The sequence below is a fragment of the Helianthus annuus genome, chromosome 17, assembly GCF_002127325.2.
Source record: "Helianthus annuus cultivar XRQ/B chromosome 17, HanXRQr2.0-SUNRISE, whole genome shotgun sequence".
Taxonomy (NCBI): domain Eukaryota; kingdom Viridiplantae; phylum Streptophyta; class Magnoliopsida; order Asterales; family Asteraceae; genus Helianthus; species Helianthus annuus.
This window is the reverse complement of record NC_035449.2, coordinates 9179886-9195070: the sequence shown is the minus strand read 5'-3', so window position 1 is coordinate 9195070 and position 15185 is coordinate 9179886. Positions and strand designations below refer to the sequence as shown.

The 15185-nt window shown below is 35.3% G+C and overlaps 1 protein-coding gene across 1 annotated transcript; it reads left to right on the top strand.

Moving 5' to 3' along the window:
- Positions 1-5018: 5018 nt before the first annotated feature.
- Positions 5019-9396, top strand: LOC110942012 (WAT1-related protein At4g19185). The gene is made up of 7 exons (XM_022183707.2): positions 5019-5481; positions 6719-6781; positions 6886-7002; positions 7116-7401; positions 7967-8122; positions 8734-8885; positions 8974-9396. The coding sequence occupies exons 1-7, from the start codon at positions 5291-5293 to the stop codon at positions 9143-9145; spliced, it is 1137 nt and encodes a 378-aa protein (XP_022039399.1). The 5' UTR covers positions 5019-5290; the 3' UTR covers positions 9146-9396.
- The last annotated feature ends 5789 nt before the right edge of the window (positions 9397-15185 follow it).

Sequence of the window (15185 nt, the reverse complement as noted above, 5' to 3'; positions counted from 1 at the left end):
TTCGTGCACTGAACCTTCAGTTGTGTAAAAACGAAGTAACTGTTGGAATTTGTGGATTTTGGTTGGTTCAGAAACTTAACAAGAGAAGCAACTAAAAAAATACAATTGATTTCTCTTCATGTTACGGAGAATGTTCTAGAAATTGAAGGAAAAGGAAAAGATTTGTTGAAATCAAATTCAACAGAGATAACTTAATACAAACTGTCAAATCACAAACTATATAAAGATTACAGAGGTTTTTACCATATGTATACGGGCCGTATACCGTTTATACGGCCGTATACTCTCGGTAAAAATTTTTTTTACCGATCGTATACAATGTATACGAACGATGTATACGGGTCGTATAATGTTATACGGCCCGTATACTATGGGTAAAAATTGGTTTATTCTCTTTAATCTATTAGAACGATCCTTGTTTTGAGAATTTGTGGATCAACAGAAATAACTGAAAATAACTCGCCATTCTCTTGCACCTGATTCTGATTTAAATTTGTTTCCAAGTAGGGTTTAGAATGTTTGAGGTATTCTTGGTTCAATACCAACTCTTCTGAAAGACAAGAATACAACGTTCATGTATCACAAGGAATGACCGATCTAAGGCAGAGAACCCGATCCACTTACATTCGAATACCGCTGAGAATCCACAACGCTTATGGCCAGATTCTTTCCTTCAATCTTGGCAAAATCAATGTCTGCTTGTTTTATTATAATGAAAGTACTGAACAACCGAGATAGGCACAATGACAACAACAACTTTCCATGATTTGGAGACTGATCGGAATCGAATCAGTGATTTTACTGGAAGTCGTTTGATTATTTGTGTATGCATTATTTTGGTAGTTAACAACGCTAATTAGAAAAAAATCTGTAAAATTAATCATATCGATTGCTATAACAGGATGGATGTGACACACACAGATAGATAAGCTGTCACAGTTGTCAAGACTGTTTGTCGGGTTTCCAATGCTCACACAGGGTGATAAACAACGCTGATACGAACACATGTGTTTCGAAATAGGCTTTGTTCTTGGTTTAATGAAGTTACACGTAACATCTACTTATATTGAGATTTAAACAATGCCCGCCTCAATTGAGATAACAGACATCCATCAAGCTCAAAAAGAAAACTTGTGTTTCCCATAGTCACAAAAGATTGCGGTTTGTATTTCGCATAGCCACCGTTTCCGTAGTAAAAAACGGTTGGGTTTACACATTCAGTCTTCAATACTTCATTAAAATACCACTAGTAGAAGAACCCGACACGTCTTCATGTTACGGAGAATGTTCTAGAAATTGAAGGAAAAGGAAAAGATTTGTTGAAATCGAATTTGACAACTATGACAGCTTATTAAAGGTAGCAATCACCTCCAATCATTTGCTGGTCAAATCACACACTATAAAGTTTAAAGTTATCGTGTGTTGTAGTTTGGAAAGATGACCGAATAGAGATCTGAATAACAAACTGTGGAGAACTTGTTTGTCTCGAGTTCTTCTGCTAGTTACTTGATCAACGGACTAATCGGTAACGTTACTCTACTTGTCCTCCGATTTAAGCGGCGTGTTCCGATCGTGTGTTGTAGTTTGGAAAGATGACCGAATAGAGATCTGAATAACAAATTGTGGAGAACTTGTTTGTGTCGGGTTCTTCTGCTAGTTACTTGATCAACGGACTGATCGGTACCGTTACTCTACTTGTCCTCCGATTTAAGCGGCGTGTTCCGATCAACGTTGTTTAAAGGTGATAAGAGTTTAGAAACCCTAGAATGATGGTGTTTTTACAGGAAAAAACGTGATAATTGAAAAACATCAATCTATACGGCCCGTATACAGTTATACGACCCGTATACATTTGGTAAACATCAAAAACCTCAGAAATAAATCCATTGAGCCGTATACTTTTTATAAAACGTATACACTTGTATACGACTCGTATAACTATATACGGGCCGTATATAATAAAATAAAAAAAAACATTCTCTGCGCATTTTCCTATTCAAAAACATTCTATACGGGCCGTATACTTTGTATACGGCCCGTATACACTAGGGATGTGAAAATAAGATCTAGGGGGTATGGGAAAATAAGATCTTGGTTTAAGTATTTTCTTGTAACTTGCTATATTTGTGTTTACGTAATCGCGAAGTGTACCGGATTTGTAAATAATGCGTCATATATCATACTAATTAGGGGAGACAAATTATAAATTGGACCTACAAAAGCCATGGTTGTCACATAGAATGCGCAAATTAAAAGATAACTTAATCATTTTCCTATTTTTCTTTATGCATATTGTTACTTTTGTGGGTTTTTTTTAAAAAATTGGAATATGTTTTTGTGGGTTTAACATATTGTTTTGGTAAAAAAAAATTACCAAAATAAGCGTCGGCATGCGCAAAACAAAACGACTTGTTGGTCGGCGCATGGCTCCATACTATCATTCAAGATTGCCTTGATCATTTGAAGCACCCATATGAAGTTATCACTCCGTTCTTTACAAATAACGGCATGCGCAAAACAAAACGACTTGTTGGTCGGCGTCATACCCGTAACCTGGACAAATGGCATGTTGTACATGTTTGTATTGTACGTCGCATCGATTAACAGCACGTGCAGGAATGCACGCCACATATGACCCAAGTATCGATGAACAAATAAGAGCTCTGTTATGACATCTGTTCCAGGTTCCTGCTGGGTCTCCTAAATGAATTTGTTTTCAAACAATAGGGTTTCAAGCGAGTGTATGGAAGTCTTTCTGTCTCTCTGTGAGGCTCTAATCTTCTGCACCATATTTTGTACATCTTTCTGAACATGGAGCCTGTAGGGGTCCTGCTTCCTCATTGTTTGAAAAATGTTGTGTGGCTCCATGTTTTGAACTATCATCAGCTTGTATTCGCTGGTAGAAAATCTTTGCATACACGTGTGGCCCGACAGGTCCTTAGCAGGTTCGTGGTTATGTTGACTATTTCCCACTGCTAGTCCCTATACATCATACGGTTGGTTGGTAACGCACCGCCACCAGATAAAACGAGCAACTGATTTTTTGTTGCCGGATTTTCTAACCGTTGCTATAGTACGGTGCTCACTACCACGGTCTCATTCAAGCCGTGCCCTCCCGATCTTTCCCTCAATTTTCTTCGATCTACGTGTGACAATAACGTAACGTTCCTCATTTGCCCTTTCTTGTACCCATTGCGTTAATTCATTTAGAGAGTTGAAAATCTAAAACACCGATACGGTTAGCTTACATTTTATATTTATTAATCTAGTTTAATCCTTTTATATTACATTTATTGATTAATATATATAACATACGTACAACACTTTCTCAGGTAACTAAGTAAATTTGATACCTTTTTAGTTTGGTAAGGATTACTCGGACTAGGAGGTTCCTCGTCATCACACGATGGTGTATTAGAAGCCTCACCATTGTATCCTCTGTATCCTTTCGGTTAGTCTTCTTGAACGTACAGAGAATGTGACGCATTGTAACTTTCGTAGGGGTTTCTCGGGTTAGTGAATTGTTCATCACCGTACGACGCGGTGAATGGAGGATCACCATTGTATCCTCCGTATCCATCCAGATAGTCTTCATGAACGTAAGAAGATTCACGCCCGTATCCAAGGGCGGAACCATAGTGTTAGGATTTGTAGCACGGGCTACGACTCAACCCCTTATTCGTAGTATTTTTTTTGGTTTTATACAAAGTATACCCTAACCAAAAATAGAATACTTGATATTACTAAAATCTCATTTTTTTAAGCCGAAACATTTTACTACCCAAAAACTTGTAGAATAATTAATCCCAAATGATAAAATAAGCTCAAATTAACAATAATAGAATTGAAAGGAGACCCTAAATATAATTGATAAAGTTAGCCCAAGACCCAAAACAATATTATAATTAAATAAGTGATCTTGCTCGTCTTGTGGTGGAAACCAGAACACATAGTTCTTGTCTTTTGGTTTATCGGCTAGTGAAAATAGCTTTGATTTTACCGGTTGCAACCGCAATCGTTGAAAGTTGTTTTTCTAAATTGAAGTTTGTCAAGACAGATTTACGCAATCGAATGGGTCGGAATATCTGAACAATGCTATGATTTGTGCGATCGAAAAAGAAACTTTTGATAAAGTAAAAGACGATGATGTGATGGAACGATTTCAAACTATGAAAAAAAAAGAAGAGGAAAAATCTATTAGGTATTTGTTTTACTCTATTTATTATCGTTTTTTTTATTATTGTATGATTGCACGGTAATTTTTTTCGGGATACCCCTGAATTAATGGGCTAGCTCCGCCACCGCATGTATCCGTAATCCGGGTACCCTTGTTGCACCGGATCGTATGGTTCATCAGCAGGGAGAGAGTCGTTCAAATCTATAAACGGTCTGTTTTGATCGGCCTATACACCACACACAACTTCCTCTTCATTTGAGAATCGGGAATGCCACACTTCTCCTGAAAATCAATATTACAGATAGTAAATAACCAACACAACAAGGAGTTTAACTTAATAAATGTTACCAGATCGGTTTCGACCACCCATGAGTCGTTAGAATACTTCCCAAAGAAATAATTGTCGTCCCAGAATGATAACATTTGTAATGTGTTGAATCAATTATCTCTCGTTCAACAATCAGTGAAACAACCAACATCAAAATACAAAGAAGATGAGTATAAGTTTATCGAGCATGAAGATTTCTCTGCATCCCAGTCTATATACAATTTTGAATTAAAAATATACGCCACATACGACCCTCTACGCAACGTATATGCTTAATCACGTGCCTAGACAACATCGTATCTTAGTCAAATCAGTCTGCTGGTACACTACGTACAGGCCTATACTTTGTGTATAGGGCATCGTATAACCCAACATATAGTCCCATACATGGCGTACATGTGACCGATTCGATGTTATACGAGGTTGACCACTTGGTTATGAGACAAAAACCTTATACGTCTCGTATAAATGGTGTCCAGAAGCGTGTGTGTGAATTTTTTAAAATTCCAAATTCTTGTCTAACCCTAAATTAATCAGATCCCCAATTTTTCAAACCACATCATTACCTTTTCAAGTCAGTTTTTTTTCTTCAAAAGTTACCAAATTCTTTTCTCAAATTGACAAAAATTGAGGAGAAATCAACTATTCCGATCGATCGGAATCAAATCTACACATACAGATTCATTTGTGTATATAATAATACACACAACACACATAACATATATAGATACATATAGATAGATAAATAGATACGAATTTTTGTAATTTGTGTGTTTGTGGTAGCAATGGTGATGGCGATCGGTGGAGAAACACGGCGGGCACACGCAGCGATGACAATGGTGCAACTTTTCGCCGGTGGATCTCATGTTATTACCAAATTAGCCCTGAATTTTGGCGTTAGTCAGCTTGTTTTCTGCGTTTATCGTGATGTGTTAGGGCTTTTAATTCTCGCTCCAATCGCCTATTTTCGTGAAAAGTTAGTCAACGTCTCTTAGATCTCAATATTTTGATTAGATAATTATATGTTTTTGTAGAAAATAATTTAATTTCAATGGTTGTTTTGCTAATGTGCTATGTTGAATTATGGATTTTGTGATCTTTTTTTACAGTTGTGTAGAAATGTGCTTATTAACAATTATGAATTATGAATTGTAAATGTTTTGTATGTGAATTTTCTTTTTATTATATATGCTATACGCATATGGATTACGGGTGTACATGATCAGTTGTTTGAGGGGGTGTTAGTTTTAAATGAATCATTGTTAATGGAATCTGTTTATGCTGTGATTTTGTAGTGTATTGTAGCATGAATTAATAGTTGGAAAGTTGAACTAAAATCGATGATCTTTAGATGAATAATGAATTTAGCATAAAAGTGAAGTAGTTTGCTTGGTGCTTAAGACGAGTACCGATCTTTCATTCTTGAATTGGTGATCAAGTGATTATTTTTTTATTGTGATCTTGGTTTTAAAATGCGTGCATCATAGTTGTTAAAAGCCATCGCCTTTTGCGCCTAGGCACATTTTTCAGGCGAGGCGAGGCAATTGCGCTTTAAGTCGAGGAAATTGCGCTTTAACTCTCCAGGTGATGGTTCAGGCGCACATTCCGGCCAGATTCCTAGATTCCGGAGAGTTTCCGACTAAATTCTGACAAGATTCTAGCCAAATTTCTACTTTTAATCAAGGAAAACTACTTTTCTACACTAATACACTAATATTTTGGTACTAATTAGATGATATAAAGTGTTACATAATAGATTTTGTTTATTTTATTTGAAGAATAGTATGCTTTTTCTAATACATAATATATTTTTTAAATTTTTCATTATGCGCTTTATTTGTCTCAGGCCCTCGCTTTTTTTTGCGCTTTGCGCCTAGGCCCCAGGCGAGGCCTATGCGCCTAGTGCCTTTAATAACTATTGCGTGCATAATGCGTGATGCGATCATAAGATCGCATCAGGTGATGCGATGCGCTGCGATTACATGATGCGCCCTAAATCGGCTTTTGGGGTCAAAACGCATCGGAGCGCATCACACATTTTAAAATCAAGAATGTGATATTGTTTGATTTGATATATTCATTGGTTTAACACTTTAACTTTAATATAACTTTCTACTTATCTTCTAGCGATAAATAACAGATGAATATCAAGTTATCAACTGCAAAAAAACAAAACTAAAGTTTTCGGTTTTATATGTTTTTTTTTTTTGCAGGAGAACAAGACCACCTATGACTAGGCGTTTGCTTTTGTCATTCTTCTTTCTTGGGTTAATCGGGTACGTTTACATATCCAAAAGTTCATTTGTATTAATTATCATATTCCGCATGCAAATTTCAGTATTCATTCTATTAATTATTTATTTTGATTAAACTTGAATAGGATATTCGGCAACCAGCTTTTGTTTCTTTTTGGTCTCGGCTACACAACTCCAACATACGCTGCAGCCGTACAACCTTCGATTCCCGTATTTACATTTATATTCGCCACAATTATGGGGTCAGTTCAACTAATTTTGTTCACTGTTTTCTTAGTATGCATATGTATATGTTGTGTAAATATATACATATACACCTTTCCTTTGAGTCCATATGAAGTGGTTCGACATGCAGTACAGAAACGGTGAATTTGCTCAGAGTTGAAGGTCAGGTGAAAGTCGGAGGTACATTTGTTTGTGTCTGCGGTGCCATCTTCATGGTTATGTTCCGTGGGCCCGTTGTATTCGGCTATTCTCAGAACGACCTTTCTATACATAATGAAATTAGTGCAAGGAGTCAACCCGAACCCGCTGGATGGTTATTGTCTACTTTTATAGGTCTCGGGTTTGATACCTGGCACCTCGGTGTCCTATGCTTGTTAGGGAACTGCATGTGCATGGCAGCATTTCTCGCTATTCAGGTATTCGATCGTACTACGTGAATTATTCTAGTAATTAGCCATGTATTGGTTTAACTTTCTTTATGTTTTATTTTATATCGAGTAAAATGCCATTTTCATCCTTAGGTTTGGCCAGTTTTGTGACTTTCGTCCAAAGGTTTGTTTTACCGCATGTGGATCCGAAAGTTTGAAATCTTGCGATTTTCATCCAGCTCGTTAACTCCATCCATTTTTCTCCGTTAAGTCAGGGGTCTTTTCGTTTTTTTGTTAATGTAAAGGGCAATTCGGTCTTTTGAATATTTCTGCATTATGCTAAATGCTCGTACATAAAGTGAAAAAGACCGAATTGCCCTTTGAGTTATCAAAAAAGACGGAAATACCTCTTATTTAACGGAGAAAAATGGATGGATTTAAAGAGGCAGATGAAAATGGCAAGATTTCAAACCTTTTGGATTCCAGATGTGGAAAAACGAACCTTTGGACGAAAGTTGCAAAATGGGCCAAACCTCAGGGACGAAAATGTCATTTTACTCTTTTATATTTAATTGCTTTTGAAGTTGAAAATTATGCTTTAAAATCATTTCAGGCTCCAGTGTTGGCCAGATATCCTGCAAGCCTATCGGTTACCGCGTTTTCCTACTTTTTCGGTGTTATTTTTCTGGTCTCAACCGCGTTTGTGATGAACAACGAGTCAACTGATTGGAGTTTGACAAAATCTGAGTTTTGGGCAGTACTTTATGCTGTAAGTATTATTTTTATAGCTTCATTAGAGTAAAATGCAATTTTCGTCCCTGAGGTTTGGCCACTTTTGCGACTTTCATCCAAAGGGTTGTTTTTCCGCACCTGGATCCAAAAGGTTTAAAATCTTGTCATTTTCATCCGACTCATTAACTCCATCCAATTTTTTCCGTTAAATGAGGGGCATTTCTGTCTTCTTAGACATTTTTCTTTACAATAGAAAACACTATAAGAAATAAAGATCCACCTCTGTTGACTTTCTCCCCACCCAAACCCTTCAATCATCACAAAAAAAAAAATTGTCTAAAAAGACGAAAATACCGATGACTCAACGTTAAAAAATGGATGGGAGTTAACGAGCCGGATGAAACTGACAAGTTTTCAAACCTTTTGGATCCACATGCAGAAAAACAAACCTTTGGACGAAAGTCGCAAAAGTAGCCAAACCTCAGGGACGAAAATGATATTTTACTTTTTTTGTAAAGTTTTATTTATTTGCAAATTATGTGTTTAGATTAGATACTTGAAAGCTTCAACTCATTATATAGGGAACAATATCAGTTTGCAGAATTTTCTACGCATCGTTTAAAAACATAGACACGATTTTATTTTCAGGGAACCATATCATCTGCGTTAAATTACGGACTTTTGACATGGTCAAACAAGATCCTGGGACCGTCTTTGGTCGCACTTTATAATCCACTTCAACCCGCTGCAGCTGCGTTTTTGTCGAGAATTTTTCTCGGAAGCCCAATATATATGGGGAGGTTTGTTTCATCACCTCTTTGTTGTGTCAGTATTTCGCAAAATTGGTTCTTAATTAATTCTTACATTGATTATTTGTCGTGTAAACAGCATTGTAGGAGGATTCATGATCATCTCGGGACTTTATCTGGTCACATGGGCAACACATCGTGAAAAACAACAAGTGATTTTGGGCGGTCGGCATGCTCGGGCATCTGAGTCACCATTGATAGGTCACATTTTCGCGGGGACTCCCACCTCCTTACCAAAGATTGTGGATTGATTCGTCGTGTCGGGTGCAGGATTATGGTCTTCTAAATTTATATTTCTATGACTAGCAGGGAAAAAAGATATACTCGAGTAGGGATTTTGATGTTAGAACGATACAAACTTGACCCATATTTTTAACCATACATTATTCCTTTCGACCCGATAGTCGGGTAAGACGGTTGGAACATTTGCAGAAAAGTAATCTGGTAATTCAGTTATGAACATTTTTTGCTTACATGTGTTCTACTATTCTTGCTAGTCGAATATCAAGTTTTGTTTCCTCTACTTGAGTCTTTATACATAATATATATGTTATGTTTGTGTGTATCTACATGTATAATTGTATACCGATGATAGTGGCGGATCCATATGGGATGGAGGGTGGGCATAGGCCTACTGTAGAAATTTGTTTGATAATGGCGGTGAAGACAATTGTTTATTTAAAGTGAGAGAAGTGAATGAAAGTATTGATGTTCTTTCGGGTTTTGGGTATACCCGTCGGGTTCGGGTTTTTTTCCATCCCTAATTTTTGGTTACATGAATTGTGGAACATGTTATGAAACATGATATGAAGATCGAACAAATAATACACAAGAAATAGCGACAAAATAGGTGACAAAATCTTATTAACCAACCCGAAAGAATTTACCCTCCCAAACCTTCAGATCTTACAAACTGTAGGATCATCAAACAATACAAGATACAAAAAATATCCTGATGATCATCAATACGAGAAGATCAATCTCTCCAATATACATATGAGAGAGATTGCAACGATCTACAACAGATCAATGATAACAAACCCTAACAGACTAACAAAAGAAAACAAGTGCGAGATAAGATAGAGAGTGGTGAATGACTGAATCTTCAGTCATGAGCCCAATGACTGAATCTTCAGTCATGAACCCTTTTATATGCTTATCTAGAAAAGTTACATCCAGGTCCACAGGATATGAGCATGATGATCATAGTCCTCCAAAACATTCACATACAACCCTCATACTTTTAATCTGCAACCATTCTAGACCAGTAATAAGAGCCCAATAACACATATTAACAAGCCCAACACCACTCAGGAGCCCATATCAAACATAAAGCCCATAAATAAACATATGAATGATAAGTCCAATTATCATTTCAACATATGAAGACATGTATTGTTATTAGATCCCACATTTTCTCACAATAAATACCTTCATAGGATGCTTCTCATCACAAAGTATTAAAACATGCTTATAAATAATATAATTTATTTTATGGCGCCTCTAAAGCAACAAATACAAGTTATACGTTTACAGAAGACATGAACACATAGTACATTGTCTTCAAAAACATTAAATATAACAGTTTCTAAATGATCTAATAGTAGTCCTCAAAATATCAAACAAACATCACTCCCGACGCACGATCTTACCAAAGTATCTTTGAGCAACTTTAATGGGGGCTCATGGTTGCCGCTCTCTCCTCTATGTCGAGGTTGTTCGCCTCAACGCACTCAGAATTATCCCCTTCTTCACGGACAATTACAAACACGTGATAATTGTGTAGCATGAGAATCAATGAATCATCATTCTCCCTCCAATACTAATTATATTGTACCACATTTGATATATTTCTTCATATTTCATAATTATAACCAATTTTTATTCAAAACCCAATTTCTATAAATTTCAATTATTAAAAAAAGTAGTCAAACACTATCATATGTCTATTATCCGTACAGTAGATCTGAAGTCTTTTATGTACAGATCATTTTTTATGTAAAGTTTATGTAGATAATTATTTGTGATATGCAAGTGCTACTATCCTTAGAATGTAGACATTATGTCGACCTCTTGTTAAGGCACACATGGTTTTAATGTCAGGAATTTTTCGTATTTTTATTATTTTAATATAATAATTTATTATTCTCTTAAACTGACACATTAAATAATAATTTTTTTATAGAAAGTAGTTAACTTCATAGTTTCAAAGTAAAGGTCTTAATCTGAATGTACCCTTCTTATTACTAGTTATATCTCTCTTTGTGAGAGAAAAAGTGACACCTCACCCGTAAGTATATGAGCGGAAGAGGGGGGGGGGGTTACACTTAGTAGGAGTATTACAAAGAAGTACAAAAATAATTTGTTACTTGCACATATTAAATGATTAATAATAAATATTTATGAATTATAAACCATATTTTGAAGTACAATATGATTGAAATTATGTATAAGTAATAATCTAATATATTTGAAATCAAATATTTAGTTTTATTTCCATAAGTTACTAACTAATAATTTAATATATTATTTTTGTTACTATGTTTTTAGTTAATTTTCTTTATTTAATAATATAATACGAATAGATGAAATAAGAGAGAAAAAATAAAGAATTTTGACAAAATAAAACTGTGATAAGTGGTGTAACCAGTTAATTTATTTATTAGCTAGGTACAAATTAATATGAAAATTTTTATTTGCTACTAAACGAATATTACATAGTGGCGGATCCAGGAATGTTTTCCACCAGGTTCCTTTTGATAGATTCTTACTATTTTTTCTAAATCATACAAGGTTTCCACTAATTTTTTTTCATTTTTTTTCAAACCGAGGGGGTTCCTGGGAACCCCCAAAACATCCCTGGATCCGCCACTGATATTACATCCACATAAAACTTATCGATTTAATTACTTGGAACATACATTGATACATAATTCTATTTATGACCAATGGGGTGGTGGTCCATTTGTAAAGATAAAGCCTTTAAAACACCTAGATTGAAAGAGAAAAGTCATGGATTCAAATCCAACAGATAACAGGGATTAAAGAAGTTAGCCCTTAAAAAAACATAATTATAATTATGATTGGGTAGAGACAATACATGGAATAACACCCCACCGATGTTTAGGTACCAATTGTCCATATCATAAAGTGATTTGTTTAGTTACCTATCAATTATGTCGAGGTCACACTCTATTATGATAATAACACTGTTTCTTCGATAACAGTTTCGTTTTCACCACTTACTGCAGGCCAGAGTAAGTTAAGAAATATAATATTTTGTTCGTTTTAATTTTTTTTTTCTAATATAAAGTGTTTTTTTTACCTTTGACAGGTGGTTTATAAGCGTATATACCCGTTTTGACAGTTTGAATGTTTGCAATAAGGGTATCTGTCACTCCTCCATCATCTTTATTTGTCAATCCTTCATCATCTGGCTGCCGTACCCCTATAGATACAAATTATTGAATTTTAATACATCAGAATCAAAATCGCATGGTATACATGACATTTCATGCGAAATCAAATGTGAAGTGTTTGTATGAAATCGCATGTGTCTTTTTAAGGTATCGCATGTGTATAGGAAATGGTGATTTTTTACATAAATTCGCATGTGTTAATTTGAAATCGCATGTTTTACCTTCTAATGCCATTTGTACCAAAACATTGGATATTACTTGTTGAGCTTCTTCATTCTGTCTACTTTCTTCGTTTGTAGTAACTTCATGATGAACTTCAGAAGCTGCATTTTCAGGCTGTTGATGAATATGAGAGGGTGCAGTTTCATGCTCTTGAACCGAATCAGGCGGCACACAAATGAGATTATTCCGAAGCGTCTCATCCCACTGCTTACAGGCCTCCATAATCTCCGGATCCCAAAAACACTTAGTTTTTGCTTCTGAAACTAAGTTGTTCATCCCTTGAACATCTTGAACCATTTTAATGTATTTTTTGACATTGGCTTTCATTTTTTTCAACAGGTTCTGTAATATTTTTCGAGTTAAGATACTATCAATCCAGATGTTAAATATAAATGGATTAAGTGAAGTTAATATTTTTCATGCTTACCTTTTTGTTGACGTTCAAAGCCTCTCGTTCTCGTTGTTGAGCTGAATCGTAGAATACTGACGGTGAAAGTTTAGCAGGAGTGTTGCAATAGTCCATCATTTTCTGTGTCTGTGTCCCAACTCCCATCTCAAGGTTCAACTGAGACATTTCATTGAGTTCAAAACTGAAATCCATCATATCATCAATGTTTTTGTTATCGTTTGGGTCTTCCTCGGTTTCTACGTTTTGTACTGCACGTGCAGTCCTTCTTCTGTAGCTAATTGTGGTGTCAACCGGTGGTCGTAGTGTATACTCCTCCGTTGAACGACCCTCTTCTTTTTCATTTTCACTCTCACTTGATGTCCACACAGGTCCATTATCCGAAATATGCACTTCAACTTTATCAATCTCCGAAGATGTGATATAACGAATAACTGGTATCTCCACGACTTTCTCAAACAGTTTAAGCCTCTTGTTGTACTCATGCGTGTATAGAAGCTGTATAAATCGCAAGATCAAACAAAATTATTTTTAAAATCACATGTATCATTTAATTATATAACAAAACAAACTAGTCTTTTAAATATGTTATCAAATGTAGTAATGCATACCGTAAGAAAGGCAACAGGTCCCACGAACTGTATTTTATAGTTCTTCCAGCCCGCTCGTGTACGACGCAAAGTGTCATGTAGATATGAGCACCAATCTAGATTCTGTATTTCCACAACAGCCTCTACACCAAGCAAACATCTATCATTTGCAGTTGTTGCCTTTGTAATCTCTGCAAAGAACATCATCCAATACACCAGGAAATTTAATCTAAATAGGCTGCCCCCATCTCTTTGATTATCCATTGTATTTGCAATTAAGCCATGGGTAATTCTCGTGTTTTCCCTCCACTGGCTGATGAATGTATCCCTGACAGCATTTCCCGGTTCTTTACTCTTTTCAATTTTCTCCACCTTTTTAACTTTTCTCTTATTGACTATTATTTCAACTTGCTTTGGCCCCTTTGGTATTCCAAATACCTCATAAACTGTGTCCGATGTAATTTTTATTTGGTATCTACCTACGTTTAGTGTATCGAACATCCCAAAGTTTCTTGCAAGTCAATATGCCAAACGTGTTGAAATATGATTGATATTCATATCTAGAATAGCTCCAAATCCCATATTCTTCACCTCATCAACCTGTTTTTTTGAAAAATTTTTCACAGTATCCATATACGAGTTAGGTTGACATCTTAACAGTATTGCTTCGTTGCTGTATTCGAAGAAAGCTCTAGTTTCTGTTCTAGGTGGTTCCACCTTTTTTGAAGGTTTTTTTGTTTGTATCTTAGATTTCCTGTCATCTTTCTTCTTTTTCGGTAGTGGCTTAACAAAGTCATCCTCCTCAGAACTTTCTTCAACAATCCTTCTTTTTCTATTTTGTTAACTTTTTTCAATGTTGATATTGGGTCTTCAAAGTCATCATCAGAATCTATTTCTACAAAATCGCATGCTATCAGTCAAAAACCGTTATAGAATCGCATTTATCAGTTAATCATGTACCCTAACTCATTAAGTTGTTAAAATCGCATGAATGAGTTATCAATTCGCATGTCTTAGTTAAGCATTACCAAAACTAGCCAATCTTATAAATCGCATGCTTTAGACAACTAAAATTAATAAAATCACATGTATAATTTAATCATAATCCCATCAGAATCTATTTATCAGTTAATCATGTACCCTAACTCATTAAGTTGTTAAAATCGCATGAATGAGTTATCAATTCGCATGTCTTAGTTAAGCATTACCAAAACTAGCCAATCTTATAAATTGCATGCTTTAGACAACTAAAATTAATAAAATCACATGTATAATTTAATCATAATCCCCTAAAACTAACTAATCATATAAAATCGCATAAGGTTTTTATCATTTCGCATACTGAGGCTAACCTAAGACAAAAACCTTCAACAAACAAAAGTTAACATATAAAATTGCATTTGTTATACAAAACCCTCACAAAACCCTATATAATATCGCACATATATCAGCATATCATTAACAAAACTGCATAATCATACAAAACCTAATAAATAACCATACCAGTCATAAACCCTAACAAAATCGTAGTTGTGAACATTATGTAATCTTATAAAACTATAGGTTTCAGACCAAAACCTTACTAAACAAACAAAATCGCATATGTCATTCAAAGTCCCTGTAAATATCATTATAAAATCGCAAATGTCAATCA